The sequence below is a fragment of the Sitophilus oryzae genome, unplaced genomic scaffold, assembly GCF_002938485.1.
Source record: "Sitophilus oryzae breed Bouriz unplaced genomic scaffold, Soryzae_2.0 scaffold_1744_pilon_pilon, whole genome shotgun sequence".
Lineage (NCBI taxonomy): Eukaryota > Metazoa > Arthropoda > Insecta > Coleoptera > Curculionidae > Sitophilus > Sitophilus oryzae.
Genome location: NW_022146440.1, coordinates 999762 through 1024507, shown reverse-complemented (window position 1 = coordinate 1024507; position 24746 = coordinate 999762). Strand labels below are relative to the sequence as shown.

General features: G+C 33.1%; 1 protein-coding gene across 5 annotated transcripts in view; it reads right to left on the bottom strand.

Annotated features, from left to right (window-relative positions):
• LOC115881914 (elongation of very long chain fatty acids protein 7-like) overlaps positions 1-24746 on the bottom strand; it is a 145683-nt gene that overhangs the window by 31730 nt on the left and 89207 nt on the right. For all 5 annotated transcript variants that reach the window (XM_030899640.1, XM_030899642.1, XM_030899641.1 and 2 more), the window contains exon 2: positions 24054-24127. In XM_030899640.1, coding sequence (XP_030755500.1) covers positions 24054-24102 — 49 coding nt within the window. In that variant the 5' untranslated portion in view covers positions 24103-24127. The remainder of the gene's footprint in view (positions 1-24053; positions 24128-24746) is intronic.

Sequence of the window (24746 nt, the reverse complement as noted above, 5' to 3'; positions counted from 1 at the left end):
AAAATAAGAATCATCAAGATTGGTGAAGCGGTTTCGGCGGAATGGATGTGACAAAAAAACCCCTTTGAGCTTTTATACAGGGTGTCCCAGAAATAAGTGCAAATATTTTAAGGGGTGGTAGATCTCGATAAAAGAAACATATTTTCTCTTTATCGTTTTTCGAATAAGTCCAAAATAACGGAGTTATACTTTACTTGTGAAAATTACTTACTTTTGAAAATTTCCAAAAAAATTGATTTTTTGCTTAAATTTTGAGAACACTGGATCTTTTCTGGATTTTCTTTCTTGTAAATTTAATCGACTACCTATGTTGCCATATTATCAAGAAATTATGTTTTTTAAATAAAAACTAAAAAAATTTTAATTTTTTTTTTAAAAAATTCCGAATTTTCAAAATTTTTATTTCGCGAAAAAAAGCTCATAGGCGTGTTTCTGGGGTTGAACTATACTACCAGTTAAAATATTTGCACTTATTTCTGGGACACCCTGTATATGTATGGATGATTTTTCAAAGACAGTAACAATACATAAATCATAAACACTATTTTGTAGGTCTGTTGACTAGGAACAAACCCAATAAGCAAAGTTTTCTCACATTTAGGGAACAGTTACATATCTGCATGCTCACTGTGAAAGCAAAGGCATGGTTTTAATGTAAAAAATACGAAAAAATATTAATGTCTTTTTCAAAAGCGAGTATTTAAAAAAAAAACAAGGCTATTTGAGTTGAATCAAAAAAACAAACTATCGAGAAAACATACACTAAGGGTGGCTGCAACGACATCCCGTAATCCTGCTGTTAAAATATAACAATTTGTTTTTATACATAAAAACTAGCTGATATGTTTTAACCGCAGGATTACGGGGCGTCGTTGCAGTCACCCTTAGATGATAAAGTGCTTTTTAAATTCGTTGCCTTGTTAACAAGGTGTTTCAAATATTTACCAACATATCAACATTTTGTTTTTCCTCGTATAATTGACAGATGGAAACTTTAATTTTGAATTTAGAAAGATATATTAAAAAGCCAAATAATTTAGCTACATATTGCTTAAAAAATCATCAAAATCGGTCTTCTAGAACACAATACATAAAAATTTAAATTACATGAACATTTTAAGGTGCTCGGTTTTCGTACAGGTGAGTGTATATTCAATTTGAAAACACAATTTGAAATGATCATAACTTAAATAAAATAAATAAATATATTCTGTGCTATTTCTATGATTCTATTCTATATCTATGTAATTAGAATCATCTAATTAAATTAATCTGATTATAGTTAGTGAATTGTTCTAATTAGAATGCATTATTTTATAATAAATAAGTCTCCAATTAAATATTACGCTTCCAATTGCGTGAAATCTCTCATTTCGTTAAATATATAGAATCCATTCAAGTGTGGCTTTACAAAGAATTTAACGCCGCAAAAAGGATATGCAAGTTGAACCCATAAAACGTACTTGTTCACATTGAAATCGAACGACATTTATCCAGCGAAGACAACAGAAGTACTTTAATCGAGTTCTGCATATATACAGGATGTCAAGAAATACTCGGGAGAAATAAAATTATCATCATCAGTGCATATTTCATTGTAACAGATATACCTACCTATAATAATTAGAGAAATAAAAGAGATTGTTTAAACTTAATAAAAACATTTCAATTTTTTAGCAGTGTGCATTTAAATAGGCTACTAAAATATTTTTAATAATGATTTAAATAGAGAAATATATTAGGCGCTTGTCAACATATATCAAATGTCAAAATTAACTGCCATCTTTAGTTAACTTAACGCCAAAGTTTTAGACCGCTTCGTTTAAAGGTGTATTAAGACGAGAAAATTTTCGCACAATATTTTTTTAATTTTCGCGCAATATTTTTTTACAATTTTCAAAAAAAATTGTCTCAACAAAAATGCTTTGCCGAGTTTGTTTTTGCTTTCGGCAATGGAGCTCCACATCAGTCGAAAATTTCTCGTTGGTATGGAGAATTTAAACGTGAATGGGTTAGTCTCATGATACAATAAGGGTTAAATAAGAGCCTTGGCGGTCGCAAATCTGTTCTCCGCGCGCATGACGTCACTCGGATAGTAATTTTCTGTTAAGTTCCGCCCACTACATGCGTAATATCTTATCTAACCGTCCTTTTATCATGGGTTAGTCTTTAGCGAGGATTCAAGAACAGGTCTACCTACTAACAACGGGATCCAGGAAAACGTCGGTGTTATACGTAAGCTGATCCAAGAAGATCGACATATCACATATCGTGGAATTGAAGGATATATCAAAGACCTTAATTAAAAAAAACATGAAGAATAATTTCTCCAAAACATAAGCAGTATTGCCAGTGGTGATGAATCCTGAATTTACTCTTATCATTCCGAAAATAAATGTCTGTTGGCGGTTTGGGTGTTTCGAGATGAACCAAAACCAACAAAAAATATCCATTCTCGAAGTATTTTCAAAAAGGGGGTGGCAACATCTCACATCAAAAAACTGCTACTGCCTTATTGGTACACATCTATTTATTTGCAGGAATTAATTGCTTGAGTTTCGAAAAATCAACCCTCAATGCAAGGTCCCACACAATTTCAAAAACAATTAATTTTTAAAGCAGGAAAACAACGAAATGTTGGACCATCCTCCATACAGTCCCGACCTAAGTCCTAACGACTTTTCTACTTTTCCAGAAAATGGAGAATAAACTGCGTGGTCAAAGATTTTAGTCCCCAGAAAATGCAGTCAGCGCCCTCAAAAAAGCAAATTTGAAGGTATCAACCATTGAGTGGAATAACGACGGTTTTCAAAATTGGTTCTAACGGAGCAAAAATGCATTTCTCTCGTGGAAAATACTTCGAAAAACAATAGTGTTTAACAGCTATCTACCCTTTTTTTGCCTCTATGGATTTAAGTAAGAACAATCTTCGGATTGTCTCGGGGTTTTTAACAGGACACTGTCTCCTCAATGAACACCTCAGTAAATTGAAACTAAGAAGAAACGGCGAATGCAGAAACATCTCATCATTGAGTGCGCTGAGACGACAACCATTCGTGTCATGAACTTTGGTACGACTGATATTGGAGATGGAGAACTACCCTCTATAAAACCGTCCCAGATATTGGCTTTTGTCAAAGCCCTGGGACTGTATGATGAGTTATAACTCAAGAAAGGGGGACACAATAGATCTGTAAGGTCACAGTGATTAACCCCCCTCCCACTCATTCTAAATTCTAATTCCTCCAATTAAACGATAGGAAGCAGCATTTTCGCGTTACCTCCTGCAAAATTGTAGATGTTTACTGTATACTATTATATATCTTTGATAAGCTTTTAAAAAGACAAATTTATTCATTGTCAAATATACAGGATGTCCTTATGATAATGATAGTCATTATCTATTGAATAGAACTAAACAAAAAACACAATATAAATCACTGGCCACTGATAAATAAGTACTGTAAAAAAGCATCAGCCTACCTTTGATCAGTTGTCAGGCTTCCGAGATTCGTTACAAGGGGATGTCAACATTTCCAAAATATTGTATCATAGAAACAACAAATACAAAAAAGTATCTAAAACTATCAAAATCTTTACTAATGAGCGAGAAACCACGAATTAGAAAAAAACAAAATGAGACATTTTGGATATAGAATACTCCAAATTTGAGCTACAAATATATATGTATTTTTATATATACAGAGAAGACCAGGCTACTAGTAACATAGCAAGTTGCCGGACGAATTTACGTTTACCCAATTTGCGTTCGTATTCGAGATTCACTGCCGGCTAGTCAGCTAGTCAGGCAGTACGAAGTTGCAGTTGTGCTTGGACGGGTCGGTCGTGACAGACTAGGAATACGACGCGAAGACTGCCGAGTATTTATTATTTTCATTTTAAGTGTTTACCTTCACTTAAGGTAACATTTAAAATAAAAATACTTAAATCTTTATTATTTGGGTGTGTTTACAAGCCAAAACTAAAAATAAATAAATTCTCTAAACCCAAAAAAAAAACAAAAATATTACTCTAAATAAAAAAAAAGTTATAACAAGTGATGAAAAAGACCACCTTCTTGTGCTAGACAGAAGCCTACGTGGTCGTAAAATCCCCGTCTGACATTGGCTAACATATTAGGGCTAATAGTTTGGAAAGCCTCTCGAATTTTTACTTGAAGCTCATCCAGATTATTAGCCCTATTATGACAATACACTTTGGGTTTTACATAACCCCACAAAAAGAAATCATTGGGAGAAAGATCTGGTGATCTAGCGGATCACAACGTAGTTCCATATCCACTAATTAAACGGTTAAACACTTGCTTTAACTCCTGTTCTTCATTAATCAACACATCAACATTGTGTTTTTGTGGGGACACGCACCCATGTGTTTCAAAATTATTAATAACTCTTGATATAGTAGGTAAAGATAGAATTGGCCTGTTTACAAAAGTTTGTTGAAAAATTGTTTGTATATCCCGATAAGACCTATTTTGGAAATACCAATTTACAATTTGAATTTTCTCACGAACTTCGTAAACATCCATTATTTTACTTAAAAAATAAATTTTACACGAGAACTGTCGCGAGAATCTATGTATTCGTTTTGGCTATTAAAACACGAATAAATACAAATTATGAAACATTCTTATCACATATCTACCTAGTTTTATTTTATGGCATTTTTTCGGCTGCTTTTTATCCGGCGGACGGGTATACGCTAATTCGTCCGGTTCTGCCTATGTTACTACTACGGTGGTCCGGTCTGTATATTTGTTAAATAAAATCTAATAGTAGAACAGTTAAGACTTTTTGACTTGGTATATTATAGTCATTTATAGCTTTTAAACAAATCAAATTATTAGAGTTGCGAGTTGGAAAATAAAACACTAATTCACCACAATACACCAAAACACTTTACTTTTAACGCTGGACGCACGTTTCGCTAACCATGTTAGCATTATCAGCAGATGGTTAAAACTGTGTTAATCATCTATTGATGATGCTAACATGGTTAGTTAGTTAGTGTTTGGTGTACTGTGGTGAATTAGTATTTTATTTTGCTATTTAATTGTGTCACATCATAAGAGAATGTTCAAATAATTTCAAACATTTGCTACTTTTGCTATAGAGAGGACATCCTTTATATTAATTAATGAGTAATGGCTGAAAGATGTTTATTTTCTAGATTCTACTTAGTCTTTTGCTGTCCATTAACAATTTCCATATTTCTTTGTGTGTCATGTTAGTGAGTATTAACTTGTTATGGTTTTATTGAGAATGCTAATAGTTGCGATTACAAAATATTAGAAACAGAAGTATCTGTTGGTCAGGGTTAAAGTAGAACTGTAGGTTCATGGGTAAGGTTTTCTGATTTTATGCAAGTTATTCTACAATATACAGGGTGGTCCGAACTGTATTTCGAAAACTTCGGCAGCATATTCTGCAGATAAAAATAAGTAAAAAAGTTCCTATAAATGTATGTCCTAAAATGCTCAGTTTCGGAGATACAGGGTGTAGAAGTTTCATTTTTATTTCGATTTTTTCCAAATAATTTATGAAGTAACGTCAATATTTTGATGATAATTTGTATCTGAGAGTTTTTTGACATAAGAAACTTGATTTTGATGTCAATACGGTTCCTACTTGTAGAGGGCGCCACCTACATATTTTTTAACTGGTTTGAAGAGTAATATTTTTTAGTACGCACCTGTATAAAACTACTGAGTAAAAAAATATACATTTACGACATTTTCTACGTAGAAAAGGTCTCTTGGTAAAAATCACTACGAGTAATAGTTTTCGAGATATTTAGAATCGAAATTATCAATACCTGTCATCATTGACATAAATTAAACATGTTGGCTAAATAGTTATTAGACTGAAATCATAAATTTGAAATGTTTTTGTGCTAAAAGTTCAAGAAAAACTGTTTTATCGTCATTTTTTGGAGAAAAATTTATGATTAATTTAAAAAAATAAAAATTTTCCAAGTTTATTATTTCAGTGAAGTAACTATCTACTCAACGTGTTTATTTTTCGTCAATAATGACATGTATTGACTATTTCCATTCTAAATATCTTGAGAACGGTTACTCGTAGCGATTTTTACAAAGAGATATTCGACGCCGTTTTTTTTTCGATCAATGCTGTGTCATTTCGAATAGTGATCGTTATTTAATAAAATAGTGTTAGGTAGTATAATAATTACCTTCAACCATCAATATATTAAATTTACGCATTTACTGTTTATCCATTTTCATAGTGGAAATTTTTGCAGCTAATTATTAAAAATAGGAAGATATCAATTTTAATAATGGAATTTTTATAATGATTTTATACGATATATCAAAAAGAATTAACGTTAGAAATTTGTAAAATATAAAGACGCATAATTTTTATAAGTAGTTTAGATACATTCAAAATCGTTAAATGAATAGACAGGATATAAAAAAGAAATAATAATTCTTTTTAATATATACTCATCCAACAAAATGCAAGTAATGAATATACCTACTAATATATTTATAATTGAAGGGTCCAGGGGAAAAACCTTATAAACGCCAATTTCTTAATTTTAGAATTTAACAATATTATAGTAGATCTAACTAGTCCGTGAACCCTACAAAATGTATAAACTTTCGAAGGCAGTAAGCTGTTAAATCCTATGATATAATATGTGTAGCAAAAATATACATACAGAGAAATAACCTGATAATCACAGCCATCCATGGCTCTCCTGTAAAATTAGTAAAATGGCGCTTATCATGTTTTCCCCTGTACCCTTCAATTTGAATTGGAATCCCAATAATTATAAAGCAATAACTGAGAACGAAAGCTCAAAAGAAATATGATTGAGTTTTTATTTCCATAATATGTACTACATATAATAATAATAGCTCCCGTATATATATATAGCGTTTGACGCCTTGGGAGTAGCAAGGTACAGCTTGCCATACTAGAGCCGTTCGGTATACAAGGAAGGTAATGTGGCTAGCACTACGCTTCAACCGCCTATTATTACCTCAGGATTGTGAATCCCAAGGATTGTGAATCCCAAGGATTGTGAATCAATCAATCAAAATCAAATCCCTCAGGATTGTGAATCCCAAGTGCTCATTTAAGGTTAGGTTAATATGTACTACATGCTAACTTAATTCTTCTATTGATTTATGGTAGTATAGAGATCCTGAGCTGTGTTTGGTTGTCCCAAATATATATTCACTAGTCCAAAAAAGTAGCAAAATAAGCGTTCGGCATTTAACGTTTTATGTAAAACTGGCTAGGTGTTTTTACACAAATGAAGAAGGAAATTAAAGATAAAGGATTATACTATATCCTTATTGTAGCACATAGACAACTTCTAGATTTTGATGGTCAAACATCAACAAAATATTCCTTATGTTTGGACTATATTTTCTTGAAAATAAAGACATACATAATTTAAAATTCCGTTACAATACGGAAATAGATTGAAGTTTTGTCATTACAGTGATATACAATTTATATGGTTTTGTAACAAATTGCTTAATCAAGCCTTAATCAAAGCACGTGTGTTTGAACTTTTGGGTGTGGCTTTGGTGTGGCTTAACACGACAGGATCAGGCTAAGCCTTAGTTAGATTTCTGAAATACAATATATATTTCCTTTAGCCACACACCCGCTTTACCCGATCCCTGAGAGAGACCCGAACAGTACAGCGTAATAGCCTCTTAAAATGTATTTCTTGTCTAATGGTTCGCTGCACAAGAGAGGTGTCTCACTATTGGAATTACGCATGTACTTTTAGGAATGTTTTAGAATTACATGAATTTTATCAAGTATTGTTCCTACCAGCGGGGGCTAAAGTTTCATTGGGGTCTGTGTGGCACGACCACGTCAAGAGTGTTTCATTATTAGGATGGTGGGTAGTCTAAAAAGTGTGCCTCACTGGGACGTTAATTTTGAGAAAGTATTAATTGAGTGATTTGATAGTGATTACTTTACTTTTGCTTGGCAGTCTTCTTCGCAGTCATTGGCAGTCGCTTGGCGGTAAAACGATATTTTGGCAGTCCATGTATATTTTTTACCGAAGTAAGACACCTCTCGGTTGCACATTACTTTAATTTTTGCTAAATTGATTTTGAGACCTACTTTACTGCTCGCTGTATTTAATTCGTTAATTTGTGCTTATTATTCTTCATCCATTTTCCATCCATTCCCCATCTATTTCAATCCTTTGTTGGTCCAGTCTAGTTGACGGAAGATTTCTTCTAGTGATTCTCTCTAATCAGCTCTGAGGATATCGTGTCTTCCTCTCGTATTTCTTTGCCAATTGGGAATTCTGGGATTGTTTTATACGTATATCATTGTTGTTTCTTTATAAAGCTTCTATTCCTTCTTTTCACGACTATCACTGCTTTAGTCGGTAATGACCAACAGATCGGATTTCTACGGCATAAATCTGTCAGTTTGTGTTTTTAGTCTAAAAATTTCCTAACTATGTTACACGTATTATGTATAGTCTCTTTCTGCAAGTTTATTTATATTTTTGATGCGAGGTCCAGTATTTTTATTGATTCTAGGAGATTTTTTGGGATCACTCCTGTGGTGGATATAGTAACATATAGTAACTGGTACTATGGTAATTTTTTCTTGTCTCCACTGTTCCTTTATTTCGTTAACCAGCTCCGTGTATTTTTCGATCTTATTTCGGTATATTGCTTGCAAATTGTTATTATTTGGAATATCTATATCTATAAGGAACGTATTTTTTTAAATCTATCCGTCAGTTTTATGTCCGGTCTGTTGTGTTCAATGTGTTTATCTGATATTACACTCCTATCCCAATAGATTCTATGTGTTTTGTTTTCTAGGACTGGTTCGGGTATGTAGCTGTAGTAAGGTGTTTTATCTGCTTTTAGGTTGTACTTCTGTATCAGTATCTTGTGATTTTTTATACCTACATTATCGTTTCTCTGTTTATAACCTGTTTGGGCTATCATGCTACACGCACCCGTGATATGTTGGATACTTTCGGCAGTTTTTCCACATCCTCTACACTTATCTGTCAGAACTGTGAATTCTTTATGATGTATTTTCTGTAGTTAAGTGTATTTACAACTTGATCTTGAATAGCGACCGTAAATTGTTTCTTTATAGGGCTTCTGTTATTATTATGTTGTTATTATATTTGTGATAATAGAAAAAACATTATTATTGTCCTTGTATATGAAAGAAAGGAGGGGTATGGGGGCATGGGGGTATCCGTTGTTATTTGATTTTCTAATCGTCATTATTATTTATGGTGACGTCTATTCGATTGGACCTAAGAGAGTCATTTTTATTTTTGAGTTTTTGTTGATAAATGTGACAATAGTCAATGGTTGTTGTTTAGAATGTCATGGCCTAACTGATTTTTATATATTTTATGATTTGATTTGTCAATTGCGTCTTGTAATTTTAAAGATTATTTAGATTAGTACACCGTATCACAGTAAAAACGGCGTCCAGTTGGCTGGGAAATGACGATCGATGACATTTCTCATATAAATTTACATATAAAATGTATAATGAAAAATACGGTATAATAATAAATTATTTTTAATAATTACAGGTATTTAGTTTATTAATTAATCTTCCTAAAAAGAAATAGGATCAAACATCTGTTTTTCGAATCAGATTAGAATGGACTGATGAAGAAAATTTCTGTTTCCACAATGATGTCTAGTGTAGAACTACATATTTGTACACTGGATTTCTAACTTCGACTGATCTGTGTACCTACTTAGTATTAGTCGCAATAAGTTTTCCATTAATAGTTTGCTTTTCAGAATTATTTAAATTTTAATAGTTTTTTTCGAGCATCTAATTGCCCTTTAATTGAAAATATGGTTATTATTGACGCACCTTCATGTTAAATTATGCTTTTTATATACTTATTACAAATACGGTAAAAAATATATCGAATAATGCGTCGAAAAATTTTAATTTTAATTGTTCAATGCACAGTATATTTAATTCTAATTATAGTATGAAAAACTAGATGAACCCGGTCACATCTTTTGTCAATCTTGTGGTACGGGATGATTGATGATGGTACCGAATGAAAGTTGATTCTCACTATACCTTCCATATCAGCTCCCTTCCGTTTCCCTTCCGTTTACATAAAATATTATATCATGTAAATGAATAGGACAATGCACACTATCCGTTCCGTTTCCTTTCCGTTCCATATCCTTTCCTTACATATTTTTGACGGACGGACGGAAGCGTATCGGAAACAGCGTTATCAAATTCTTATATTTGTACCAGCTCTGTTAAAATTTTGTTGATATTTATTTATTCTTTCATCTCTTAATTAAATCTATTACCTTTTTCAGAAGATACAAATTTATAAATTAAAACTTTCGTAATGGTATAAATTGTACAACAAAAAGTATGGAACTGAAACGGAACGGAAGCTTACGTATAACGCCAATAGAATAAAAATACGGAACGGATATGGAATGGACATGGAATGGAAATGGAAGGTATAGTGAGAATCAACCCTAATCTGGAATGATTGATGATGGTACCGAATGATCTGGAATGATTGAGACATTGAGACCCATCGATTTGACAGTTGTTTTCATTTGTACTCTATATTTTTATTTATTTTCGAGTTTATTTTTCGATTCAAATATTTTCTATACAGGGTGAGTCTTAAATAAGTGCAAATATTTTCGGGGCTGGCAGATCTCGATAAAAGAAACATATTTTATATTTACCGTTTTTCAGAAGTCCAAAATAACCAAGTTATTTTACTTTGACGATTTTTTTTGCTTAAATTTTGAGAACCATTGGATCTTTCCTGGGTTTTCTTTTTTGTAAATTTAATCTACTACCTATGTTGTCATATTATCAGGAAATTATGGTTTTTAACTAAAAACAAAAAAAATTCCAAGAAAATTTTCAAAAATTTCTAAATTTTCAAAATATTTTTTTCACGAAAAAAACATCATAATCGTGTTTCTGGGATCAAAATATACTACCCCTACACATATTTGCACTTATTTAAGACTCACCCTGTATACAAACTGCATACAAAGACTCACCCTGAATACAAATCAAAATGGTCTAGGAGACAAAGTTAACATTTTGTGTCCTCTGAACTCTTTATGTTGGAGAGAGTCTTGGAGAGAATGTATTTGTTTAAATTTATTTTAACCAAAAATAAAAACATGATTGAAATAATTTTGGTTCAAAAATTGGTCCAGCCGTTTCTTCAGTCATCAATGATGTAACTAATTCGACTTTGTTTTATTTAGTTAGATATATCAAATTTAAAATAATAAAGGAAATTTTATATAACTCTTTCATTTCTGCATGTTATATATGATATACAAATAGTTTCAGCCTTCATTTATTAACACAAATTAAATTAATTAAGAAATTACAATTCAAAAATAATGTCAATTTATTTTATTTGTCAATTTATATCACTACAAAACTGACCTCACTATTGAACATTATAAAATTGAAAAATATGACTCAAAGTCACTCTCCCCTATAACAATATCGAAAATATACCCAAGGCCGTATAGAAAACAGAAATGGGACTATACAGAGTGGCCCATTATCGTCATTGTTGTCGAAGAAAATGAATGAAAAAAGTTTAATACAGAGATTGCCTGATTTATAGAGAGGCATATCCTGAAAATATTTTGCTATATATAGCATGTCTCAAAGTTCTCAAAAGTTATGATAAAATTTTAAGTTTTTGTAAATTGCACCCCCTTTTTTCTGTACATATTTGGATTGCAAAAAAAAAGGATTTTGATCTGAATATTCTGCAGATATTACGCTATTTTTATTTCCAGCAATATGCGGTGTTGTCATTCTATTTCATATTTACTGAAACTTCGGTTAAAAAAACTATATCCGAAAAGTGGTTAAAAACTAGAGTGAATTCAATATTATAAATATTTAGCGATATTTTATTAAGAGTCTATTACGCTGTACTGTTCGAGTCGCTCTCAGGGGTCGGGTAAAGTGGGTGTGTGGCCGAAGGAAATATATTATATTTCATAAATCTGCCTAAGGCTTAGCCCGATCCTGTCATGTTAAGCCACATCCGAAATTCCAAACACACGTGCTTTGGTTAAGGCTTGAGTAAGGTTTGCAGAGCTTCAGCATTTGCCATACAATAGCGAGCAATTGTTATAAAACCAGAATTCTAATCACAAAACTTCAATCTATTTCCGTATTGTAACGGAATTTTAAACTATGTCTTTATTTTCGAGAAAATTTAGTCCAAACATAAGGAATATTATGTTGATATTTAACCATCAATATCTTAAAAATAAGTTGTCTAAAAATGTGCTACAATACGGATATAGTATAATCCTTTATCTTTAATTTCCTGCTCCGTTTATGTAAAAATACCTAGCCAGTTTTACATAAAACAATAAATGCCGAACGCTTATTGGCTACTTTTTCAGTGTTGTATTTAAAAAAATATAGATATAACACTTTAAATACTATGATATTGGCTACACCATAAAAATACCCTGTATAGGAAAATGTAAATTTTCCTCCTGGATTTATTCTGTTATACTTGCTGTTTAGGAAAATATAGCTAAATATTAATAAAGTTATATTCACTCCAGTTTTTGATCACTTTTTGGATAAAGTGTTTTTAACTAAAGTTTTAATATATAATGAATAGAATGGCAACACTGTGCAGTGCTTCTAATAAAAATAATATGCTATATGCAGAATTTTACGCTGAATTCAATTATGTAGAGAAAAATGGGGGGAGGGGTGTATTTAAAAAAAATAAAACTTTATCATAATTTTTTTTGGGATACTCTGTATACAACAAAATATTTCTACGATATGCACCATTATAAACCTTGCAACATATATAAAACTTTTTTCATGTATCTATTTCTCAACAGAAGATATTGGACTGCCTCGCAATAATGGGCCACCCTGTATTTACTTTCCGCTGGCTTTTGCCGGTCATTATGTATTACTAAAAACGTACTGTACCAATTAAATATTAGTTTAGATTACTTCAACGAGAACAGAGAGGAAAAAACCATCTATATTAAGAATAAACAAGGAATTAGGCAACATGGGAAATAACGCAAAGCAATCACGGTCTTAATAATTTAAAATTAATGTTCTAAATAATGAATGGGCAAATATGTTATGCATTCATTTGTAAATAAATGTGTAAAATTAATTAATGATTTCTAAAAGTTTTCAGAATAGATGTTATTAAAATTAATGGACTCGCAAAATTAGAGGTCTCATTTGTCAAATATTGCAAATTTCCGTATTTGGATATTGTCAGCAATATTATAGAGGTTGTTTTTCAAATGTGGCTCACCCCTAATAACTTTTTTATTTTTCAGATAAAAAAAACCAAAATTTAGTATGTTAGTAGGTATATGACATAAATTAGGATTTATTAACGTATATAAGATTACAGTTGAGGGTTGGAACCTTCTGTGTTACACAGCAAAATAAAACACTAAATCACCATAAACTGTGTGTTTATAATCATCTGCTGATGATGCTAACATGGTTAGCGAAACGCGCGTCCAGTGTAAAAGTAAAAGTGTTTTGGTGTATTGTGGTGATTTAGTGGTTTATTTTGCAACGTATATAACGTATTTACGTATTTAATTATTTTACTTCCTGTTTCACTGAAAGTGCCTACTACTTTTAATTTTTAAATGGTATATACAGGTTGTTAATTTGTTTATTACTGCCGGCAAGAGCTTATGGTTGAAACATGGCAACCTCGGCCCGCTCGTCGATAGACGACGCGACGCGACGGGACGAGTCGGCATCAGAAAACCCTATATGCTTTCTCAAGAGGCAGTATTGCCATTCTGTTCCTCTATAACTAATTGTCCAGTTAACAATCTGTATAATATTTATGTAGTACCACAGAATATACAATATGCAAATATTTTTAGTAATTTCGACCCCAGAAACACGTCTATGAGGTTTTTCCCGTGAAAAAAAAAATGAAAATTTGGAATGTTTAAAAAAACTGGATTTTTTTAAATTTTAGTTAAAAAACATAATATCTTCATAATATGGCACCACAGGTAGTAGATTAAATTTAGAAGACAAAGCTCCTTGTTTAAAAATTAGTGGTTTTAACACAATACAATTTTTTAAGCAAAAATGTTCAAAGTTGACATATGATGAGTGTTCTATAAAATGTAATTTTCTATCAAATAAAGTAAAAAAAATACGGAAGATACCATTTAAAAATCAAAAGTAGAAGTCATTTTTGGTGAAACAGTGACCGAAACTAACTGAATACGTCAATCAATCCTGATTTGTTTCAAAAACATACATACCAAATTTCTCCAAGTTTTTATAATTTTGGAAACTGAAAACTCCCGTTGTTATTTTGCTGAAAACGACAGTTTCTATTTTGTTGCGAATTTGTCGACTTGTATTTCTTGAAAATAATTATTAAAGCTTCATTCCGAACCTCGAAATTAGTGGAATAAATTACTGATTTCAATTACACTTTATTTCGGGTCGCTCTAAGGGGTCGGGTAAAGCGGGTGTGTGGCCAAAGGAAATATATATTATATTTCAGAAATCTGCCTAAGGCTTAACCCGATCCTCGCAAATTTTTAAGTATAATATAATTAGTAGAAAAAAGTTAAATTTGTTAACTTTTAAAAAACTTTTAACTAAAAAAGTTCATATAAATGTACGTCTTGAAATGTTTAGTTTCGGAGATACAGGGTGTGTGTGTGTGTGTGTTTCTGAATTAACGCCACTATTTTGATGAAAATTGGAATCAGGGAGTTTTATGACATGAGAAATTAGATTTTGATATCAATATGACTCCTACTTGTAAAGGGTGCCACCTATATATTTTTTAGCTGGTTTGAAGAGCAATAACTTTTTGTCCGTACCTGTATAAAACTACTGAGTAAATATACATTTAAGACGTTTTTTACTTAAAAAAAGGTCTCTTGGTAAAAATCGCTACGAGTAACGGTTCTTAAGATATTTTGAATCGAATTGAATATTTTTTTTGAATCAGTATCTCTCATAATTTACGTAAATTCAGAAAATCACGGAAATGTATGTTTTTTTACTCTGTAGTTTTATACAGGTAGGGACGAGAAAAGTTATTACTCTTCAAAACAGTTAAAACGTATGTAGGTGGCGCCCCCTAGAAGTAGGAGTCGTATTGACATCAAAATCAAATTTCTCATGTCAACAAACTCCCAGATATCAATTTTCATCCAAATATTGACGTTACCTCAGAAATTATTTGGAGAAAATCGAAATAAAAATGAAACTTCTACACCCTGTGTCTCCGAAACTAAGCATTTTATGACATATATTTATACAAACTTTTTTACTTATTTTTATCTGCAGAATATGCTACCAAAGTTTCCGGAATTATTTAACAATTGATCAGTATGTGAACGTACCAGGAAAGGATGAAATAACTTGATAAATAAATATTAATTATTAAATTAATTCTTGACTTTTGCAATTCTGACAAATTATAAATACCCCATCTTCGATTAACTGCATTTTACATCTTGCGCAAAAAATATTTGAAAGTATTGTGAATGTGTGTTTCCTGCTATTACTGCATACCATAATCGTACTTTTAATGCAAACACTTTATTTCGTACCACATTTTGTTTTCAGTTTGATATTATACAGGGCGAGTCTTTAATAAGTGCAAATATTTTTAGGGGTATTATATTTGGACTTCACACGATTATGAGCTTTTTTTCGCGAAAAAAAAAATTTGATTTTTTTTTAGTTTTTAGTAAAAAAAACATAATTTGTTGATAATATGGCAACATAGGTAGTATATTAAATTTACATGAAAGAAAGAAATTCCAGAAAAGATCAAATGATTCTCAAAATTTCAGCAAAAAATATTTTTTTTTTTGGAAATTTTCAAAGTAAAATAACTCGGTTATTTTGGATTTATTTGAAAAACGGTAAAGAGAAAATATGTTTCTTTTATCGAGATCTACCAGCCCTGAAAATATTTGTACTTATTTAAGACTTATCCTGTATATCGCTAAATAATACATATTATACAGGGTGGTGCCTACGACGCGGAGGGTCCAAGGAGGACGGCAATTTTTATTGAAATTAAATTATGTCAGCATATTAAATTAATTTAGAGCCTTTTTTAAAACATAGAGACTTCTATATGGTACTCCAAAAAAAGTTAGGTATTCAAGATTGAAACTAATTCATAATCAGGTTATTAGTATGTCCTAAAAAGTTTTAATATAATTAGTTCTTGATCTCAATATCTATTAATGTCAGGATTAATGTACAAAAAATCGGAGCCGGGAGGCACGTATAGCCGCCCATACTAAAATATGTTAATAAAAAGTTGGTAGGCAGTTCTTTTAGTTTCAAAGTAAAGGAATTTTTCCAATTTTTTTTTATCTCAAAAACTGCGACTTTGACTGATTTTGATGTTATTACAAATTTTGTTCCAAATATTATTCCTAATCTTAAATTGAAAACGGCGTTTCGCTAGCTACTGTAATTTTGGAGTTATGATTTGTTTAAATTTTTAACCCCCTCCCATATCCCCTTACCAACCCCCCACCCCCACCAAAAACTAATGGCCAGATTCTCGGGTGCCACAGTATCTTTGTGCCAAATTTGGTTAAAATCGGTTTAGCGGTTTTTGAGTTATCGTGTTACAGACGGACAGACAGACAGACAGACAGACAGACAGACAGACAGACACCATGAAATATTTTGTATTTAAGTCATTTATGACCCAAATAACTCATTTTGAATGAAATTAAAAAAAAACTTTTTTTGCCGATCTTAATAGCCTACCATACCTATTGGTATGGTCAGCTAAAATATATTCTGATAATGTACTAAAAAATGTTATAATATTATTTTGATGATGTACCTTCTAAATGTATGATAATAGGACATTAAATGATATAATCAGCCATAAGAAATGTTTATAATTTAAATTTATTATTTGCAGCGCCAAACATCTAAATTCCAAAATATTCCGCTGTCACATTTTAGCAAAAACGCTGAAGAATATATTTTAATATAGTATATCTTTTATCTTTTTAATGTTCAGGTTTCACCTATATGGTCTGGAGGTGAAAAAAAGATTAGCTCAATTTTATTTAAATGCGACGCAAAAGAATTAGATTCTTAATTTAAATATTATATTGGGACCCAAAAAGTTTTTAGAAAACAAAAAATAAGAATAAGAAATGAAGCTGTTGATTATACGACTACAATAATTATGACCGCGATTAATTAATAGAACGAATTTTCTAGAATCTAAAAATTCGTTATACTCTCTTCGTAAGGTCAATAGAAAATTCGTAGTGTCAAATGAAAGTAGAGAGTGATGGACTGAGAAGATATAGGGAATTACGTATATGCGATGTTTCGGAAACTAATAAGGTACATAGAGCTTAGAGCAGTGATTCCCAAAGTGGTCCAGGTGGACCCCCAGGGGTCCACGGGAGACTTGCTGGGGGTCTACGTAGGCGTGAACAAAAAATGGGGGTCCATAAGATGTTAATGGGGGTCCACGAAAATTTATCTGCTTTTGATAGTAAAGAGCAAAAATGTAAGCATAGTTTTTATAAGGGCCTACCTACATTGTTTTAAGTACCTATCTAAGCAGATAATATTTTAATAAGGCAAGCGACTGTTACTTGTCCAAACTTGCGTATTCGATATTACGTACAATTTCGTGTACAGACTTGCAAAGCGCTATCCGCCCGACAATGCTTAATGCTTGTTCAGACATGAACTTGATCACCACTATAAATACTTGATGCCAAAGGCAAACGCATTCATTTGTTTCCGGAATTTCGAAAAAAGGCGGAATTTGGAAAAAAAGTTGTGAGAAAATTTATATCTGTGTTTGCTAGTGCCGGAGAAAAGTAAGTAACCTACCTTTTTTTTGTTATAGTACTTAAGTATTTTGTTTACGTGTACTAGTCGGTTGATCACAACGGCCTGTATAGATAGGTAACTTAGTAACTTACAGATATTTTAATTGTCCTCTTTCGATTTGAAGACAAACACAGCACGTTTTATTCAATTGTTTTTCACGAGAGAAACACTGCCTCTCTAAAAGGCCGAATAAGCAATATTGCAGAGCAATTAATTTTGTAATTTTTCTTGCAAATAACTACTAATTTTATAAAACAGTAATTTCATAATCATTTTAAATTGGTTTTGAAGTAACTATTTTGTCAAAACTATTCCTTTTCGGAAAGAGCGAGCGGTGCGCGGGCGACGGGAAAAGGGCGGGGCTTGGACTTCGATGCCAGTTTGTCACGTTTTAACAATGAAGCCGCAGACAAAAATACGCAAATACACGGAGCGCGTGAACTCATTGATTTAATAAAATGTTAGTTATCGTTTTTATGGACAATGGGATTTCGACTTTTATTTTTTCCTACACAAATATGATCAGTATTCGATACTGAGTACACCAATTTTTATTTATACTATTAAAAATTAGTGGTAAATTATGTACTTTAAAATTAATACCGTTTTGTGAAAACGTCTGTATTTGTCTCAGCGGTTTATTAGTTGGTCCCTTTACAAGCCGTAATTCTATTTCCGCGTGCTGACAAAGGCTGCGGTGTGATACCTATATTCAGAAAAAAACTTGGTTACTAAAACATTTTTTTTTTACAGGTAAGGTAACTGACACGAAACATGGCTACAGCAAAGAAAAAATGTCGACAATATAGTATCGATTATTTGAAATATGGTTTTGTTCCATCAGAGGCAGACAAACAATTGCCCATGTGCCTATTATGCAACAAAGTTTTGAGCAATGACTCTATGAAACCATCAAAGCTCGAAGATCATCTAAAAAGGTGTCATACTGATAAAATAGGTAAAGATTTAAAATATTTTCAAACATTGAAAGAAAAATATGGAAAGAGACCCACCATGCACAGTATGTTCGCTTCAACATCTCAAAGTAACGATGATGGCTTGCGGGCATCTTACAATATCTCATTACTTATAGCAAAATCTGGAAAACCGCACACTATCGGAGAACAATTAATTTTACCCGCTGTTGAAGAGGTTTTAAAAACTGTTTTGCACAAATCTCCATTTGACGTACTAAAAAGAATTCCATTAAGTAACAATACTGTACAAAGACGCATTGATGAAATGAGCTCTGATATCGAAAGCTTTTTGTGCAATCATCTGCAAAAAACTCATTTTTCTATACAACTGGACGAGTCAACGTTACCCAGTAATGAAGCATTACTATTGGCATATGTCCGATTTATTGTTGAGGAAGAAATTCACGAAGAATTGCTATTTGCCAGAACTTTGGAGACTGACACTAAAGGCGAATCAATATTTAATGTCCTGAGTAATTTTTTTACGGAAAAATCGATCCCATTTACAAACATTATTTCAGTGGCAACAGACGGAGCTCCTGCAATGGTCGGGCGATATCGTGGGTTTATAAGTCATCTCAAAAGAATTATACCAGGACTTACAGCTATTCATTGCGTAATCCACCGACAACATCTTGTGGCAAAACATTTAAGTGACAGGTTGAACCAATCTCTTCATTTTGTAATAAAAGCTGTCAACAAAATCAGAAGCAATGCATTGAATACGCGTTTATTTGCTCAATTGTGCGACGAAAATGATGAAGACTTCCAACGACTGCTCTTACATACTGAAGTACGCTGGTTGTCGAAAGGTGCATGCTTAACGAGATTTTACTCTGTTTTCGATTCCATATTAGAGTTCTTAGAAAGTAGAGATCCAGATTTAAAAGAAAACTTGATCAAATTCAAAGCAGACATTGCGTATTTGACAGATTTGTTTAAAAAATTTAATGATATTAACTTGCAGTTACAAGGGGACAGCCTGAATTTAATAAAAACAAAGGGGATAATTTCGGCTTTTCTTGGGAAATTGAAATTTATGAAGCAAAACATTAGTCGGCGCGAATTCTCTCAATTTCCAAACTTGTCGCAGGTAGAATGTATTGATGAGGATATCCATACCTACAGTCAACATTTAAGTGCTCTGCATGATGACTTCAAAACCAGGTTTGAAGATATACTGACGATGGATATACCACCATGGATCATAAATCCATTTGATGAAACGGAAGTGGCCAATGTTGTATTACAAGAGGAGCTGCTCGAGCTAAGCACTAATGAGGAGCTGAAGGTGAAATTTAGAAAAGGCTACCCAACATTTTGGCTGCAAGCAGAAATACCCGAAAAATATCCTGGACTGTGGGAAATCGCAAGGAAATTTTTAATAGCTTTTCCCTCGTCATACCTTGTCGAAAGGAGTTTTAGTGCCGTTACAAACCTCTTAACAAAAAAGAGCAAATTAAACATCACAGAGCGGGGATTTGCGGTTATTGCTCACAAAAATAAAGCCAAACATTGATCGTTTGCTGACACTCCATCAGATACATCCTTCCCATTAATTAAAATTATGACCTGAACCTATATTACCTTAATATTTTTTCTTGTAATTCTATTCTTTTAATAAATAAAGTGATATAAAATGTACCATTTTTCGTTTTTATTTTACATATCGGAATATAGGGACAGAACTCAGAAGTGACACAATTTTTATTTTTTGGCGACTTTAAGAATGTGGTAGAAATGTAGCAGCAGGGGGTCCACCGAAACCAGTAAAATTTTGAAAGTGGTCCACGAGAAAAATAAGTTTGGGAACTACTGGCTTAGAGCGTCGAGCCTCGCGTCGCGTTTGGCTTTGCGCTAGCGTCCGCTGAGCGTCGGGGTTCCAGTTCAATGGGGCGGACGCGACGGAAGCGCGACGCGACGCTCGACGCTCTCAGCCTGAATGTTACAGTTACCTTACAGTTGGGGGTTGGAACCTTTGGTGTTACAACTACAAAATAAAACACTAATTTGCCATAATACACCAAACCCCTTTAATTTTGCACTAAACGCTCCATTTGCTAACCATGTTAGCATCATCTAAACTCATTAATCATAAAACTAACTTTTAATCAAGATGCTAAAATGGTTAGCGAAACGCGCGGCCAATGCAAAAGTAAAGTGTTTTGGTGTATTGTGGTGAATTAGTGTTTTATTTTGCCAACTATTACCCTGTAGGAAGAATATACTTACAGTTAGTTTAGTCTATGATAAAACGTAGCTAATATTAACAGTTTTAAATTCCTATTTCAACTTCTTTGAAAAACTATAAGACTAACGTAGATAAAATATTGTGCTGGGTTGGCGTTGGTTTCTGTGTAATTTGACAAATAAATAAAGCTGTCTCTTTAGTTGTCAGTTTTGAGATGGTTTTGAGTCAATATTTTTTAATTCTCTTTCGTGTCGATTGCTGATTGAATTGGAGCCAGAAATGGCTCAAAACGAAATAAGTAAATTACCAACAGATATTCAGGCTGAGGCGACAAACGCCATATCCAAACTACTTCCATTTAAATCCTGAATAACTTATGAAAAGGAGTACAAAAATTTTCAAAAATGGAAGCAATTAAAAAACGTGCTAGAAGAAAGAATATAATTTTTAACCTATCCTCGCTGTAAAGTATCATTTAATCTACCCTTGCGATTAAAGTCCTATTTTATCTACTATTTTTGATAGATATAAGGCAATTTTAACAGTTGCTATGGAAAAAATAGTTATTTTTTATACAAGACGATAAAATGGTATTTTAGAAAGTAGGCAAAATAGTGTAGGGCATTGGCATTGTTATAGTTTTCATTCATTGGCAATCTGGTTAATTTTCAATATACAGAAATATTAGTCCACTTACACTTAAGTCTGGTTGACAAGGTCCAAGTACTCCAAGTGTACTTGTCCAAGTCAACCGGATACTGCTATATAAATATACGTTATTTCTAATTTATGAAATATTACAGTTCAAGAAATGAAGCTAAATTAATATAAAAAAATGTGTGTGCACTATGTGCGCATATCTGAAGTGAAACTTCTAACTTCCATATGTCTACCCGTCTGACCGTCTATCCGTCTGAAAGTTCCATTCGTCTACCTCTATCCACGTGGCGAGTTTGGTTCCAATGGACCCATAATTAAGAAAAATCCTGATGATTTCGTCCATTTAGAAGCATCGGTTCGAAACTCCGACGGGATCATCCTGTACCCCGTCCCCGATTATGCCGAAATCGACATACATTTTTCTTTAATATCAAATCCTTACTCCCACTCTGATGAAGAGAACGTAGTATCCAACTTTGCAGGGTGGGCAGGGTAGCCTACCCACCAAATTTGGTCGCGATTGGACAGGACGACATCAAGTTTTGACGTTTCTTACATGCAAACTAACTGTTACAGTGGCACGTGTCATACACGATAAAGTTGCTCCTGGTCCAATCTATCGACCCACCAAATTTCATTTAAATTTGATTCATTGATGGGTTTCGTAGAACACGAAACGTCGCGCGTCGTCAAAATATCATGGAAAGATGGGGCTCTCCGAGTTTCAGCCCCTTCTCACATAGAGGGCCCGAGTTACGACGCTCCAAAGACCCATTATATCGGACGATTTTTTCGCCACTGATGATGGTGTTTCATAGTGCACGAAACGTCGTCAAAATACCATGAAAAGGTGGGGCTTGAAAAGTTTCCGAGAGAACATTTCTAGTTTCAGCCCCTAGCTCACACAGGACCCGAGTTACGACGCTCCAAGATCAAAGAGTCAACGTTATCACTTTTCCTCTTGCGTCTCGTGTGTCACAGCCTTCAATTTTTACTCCCATCGCGCGTAAAGAAGTTTCACTTCAAAATCAAAAATATATGAATGTTGCGCGCGTCTCACTTTTATGACGTTTGAATGGTATCAACTGTTGTAACTCTTTTGTATGAATTTTAAACCAATTAAACTCCGAGTGCCATACGCGAGTATGGAACGTAAGACAGTGCCATGCGCACTTACGGAATGTGCCTGGTAATTATGCTTGCAGCAGAAAGTAACGCCTGGCTATAGCTAATCTTCAAAAGTAGGCTGTGGCTCCGTGGCTGAGGCCATTGCTTCGTGAACGAGAGATCCGTGGTTCAAATCTCACGCCGGACCATAACGTTTTTATTTTTTTACAACTGTTTTTATTTTTTAAAAAAAGCTGTAAATATTTAATAGCAATCAAAATACGGATTGCGTTGGTTTCACTCTTTTTGGTGGGGTTAGATTGATTATTTGGTGGAGTTAGTTGCGTTGGTTAAGATGGTTATTTGGTGGGGTTGATTGCGTTGGTTAGGTTAGCTGTTTGGTGGGATTGGTTTGGTTTTGGTTGGAATGCTCTATAACAAAGCGTTAATAGTAATGTCTAAGGTACATTCCGTAAGTGCATATGGCACTGTCTTACATTCCATACTCGCGTATGGCACTCAGAGTTTAATTGGTTTAAAATTAAAATCTGACCAATGGGATTGCTAGGTGCCGTATACATGTACGGAATGTATAAATGTGCACCGTAGAAGTACAGTTATATGGCAGCACTCAAGTATTTGGTCCAAGTATATTTAGACCGTGTCACCCAACCTTTAATTTCAATTATTATAAGACCGTATTTGGAAAATTAGTATTTGAATTAAATTTGATTTTCATTGATTATGATCCCCTTTGAGTTTTCATAGAAAATATCCTGGAACCTTTTGAGTTCCCCACCCGGTTTCCTCTTACCCTCGACAAGCTACATACGGTTAGCCTCTACGTATATCTATATCAAAATAGTTTATTAAACATAGTTTCAAATACCCTGTATATCTTTTTATAGAAAAACTACGTTTCATTGTCAATCGATGTTAAAAATATGACTCCTACTATTTATTTGTGGCTGGACAAAAAAACATCTTACCCGACCAGTTCATAAGCATTTTAAATTACCCTACCTCGCCAGCAAACTTGTTGTGGTAGTTTACAAATTAATCTGATATAGGCTATTTTAAATTTTGTTTACGGAAAATCTATAATTTCATTTCGTAAAATTCCTAGACGTAAATTTACAATAACTTAAAGTCTATTTAGGGATCGAGCTAGCTTACCTTGATATTCGTTCATAAAGTTGTTGTACCATCTCGATATACTCGCCATTGCTGCTGCCTCGCCTTCTTGGAATCTGAAAGGCAATATTACGATATATTAATGATATATATCTTTAGTTTATTAGAGGAATAAATGGAATTATGAGTTGCCAGTATTATAAGAAAGGCGTCTGATTAGCTTGAAAACGACGATCGCTGACATTCACCGTACAACTTTAAATATAAAATGACAGGTATCGTCATTTGAACCATCTAAGATTCGCTAATGACATAGTTGTAATTGCCAATAATCCTGAAGAACTACAAGTACAAATTGATGAACTAAATACAGCTAGCAATAAAGTGGGTCTTAAAATGAATTTAGCAAAAACTAAATTAATGTATACATACTACATACATACTGCCATTACTCGCTGACGAGTATTTGATACGCATCAGAAGATGGTTGCGCAAGGCGTTTTTTTTCATGGGCTTTTCTGTGACTGAAAATCCCGATACGTGATGTTATCTGTCTACCGCACTCCAGACATTCAAAAATCTCATTGCTTTGTTGCCCCTTTACTTTTTGGTTGTCGCTGTTAACTGACTTTACAATTTTTCTCCATTCCGTTCTATTGTGACCTCCTTGGACCTTATGAGTTGTCCACCCGGCCTCCTTTTACCGTCTACAAGCTCACCGCCAGCCCACGGCCA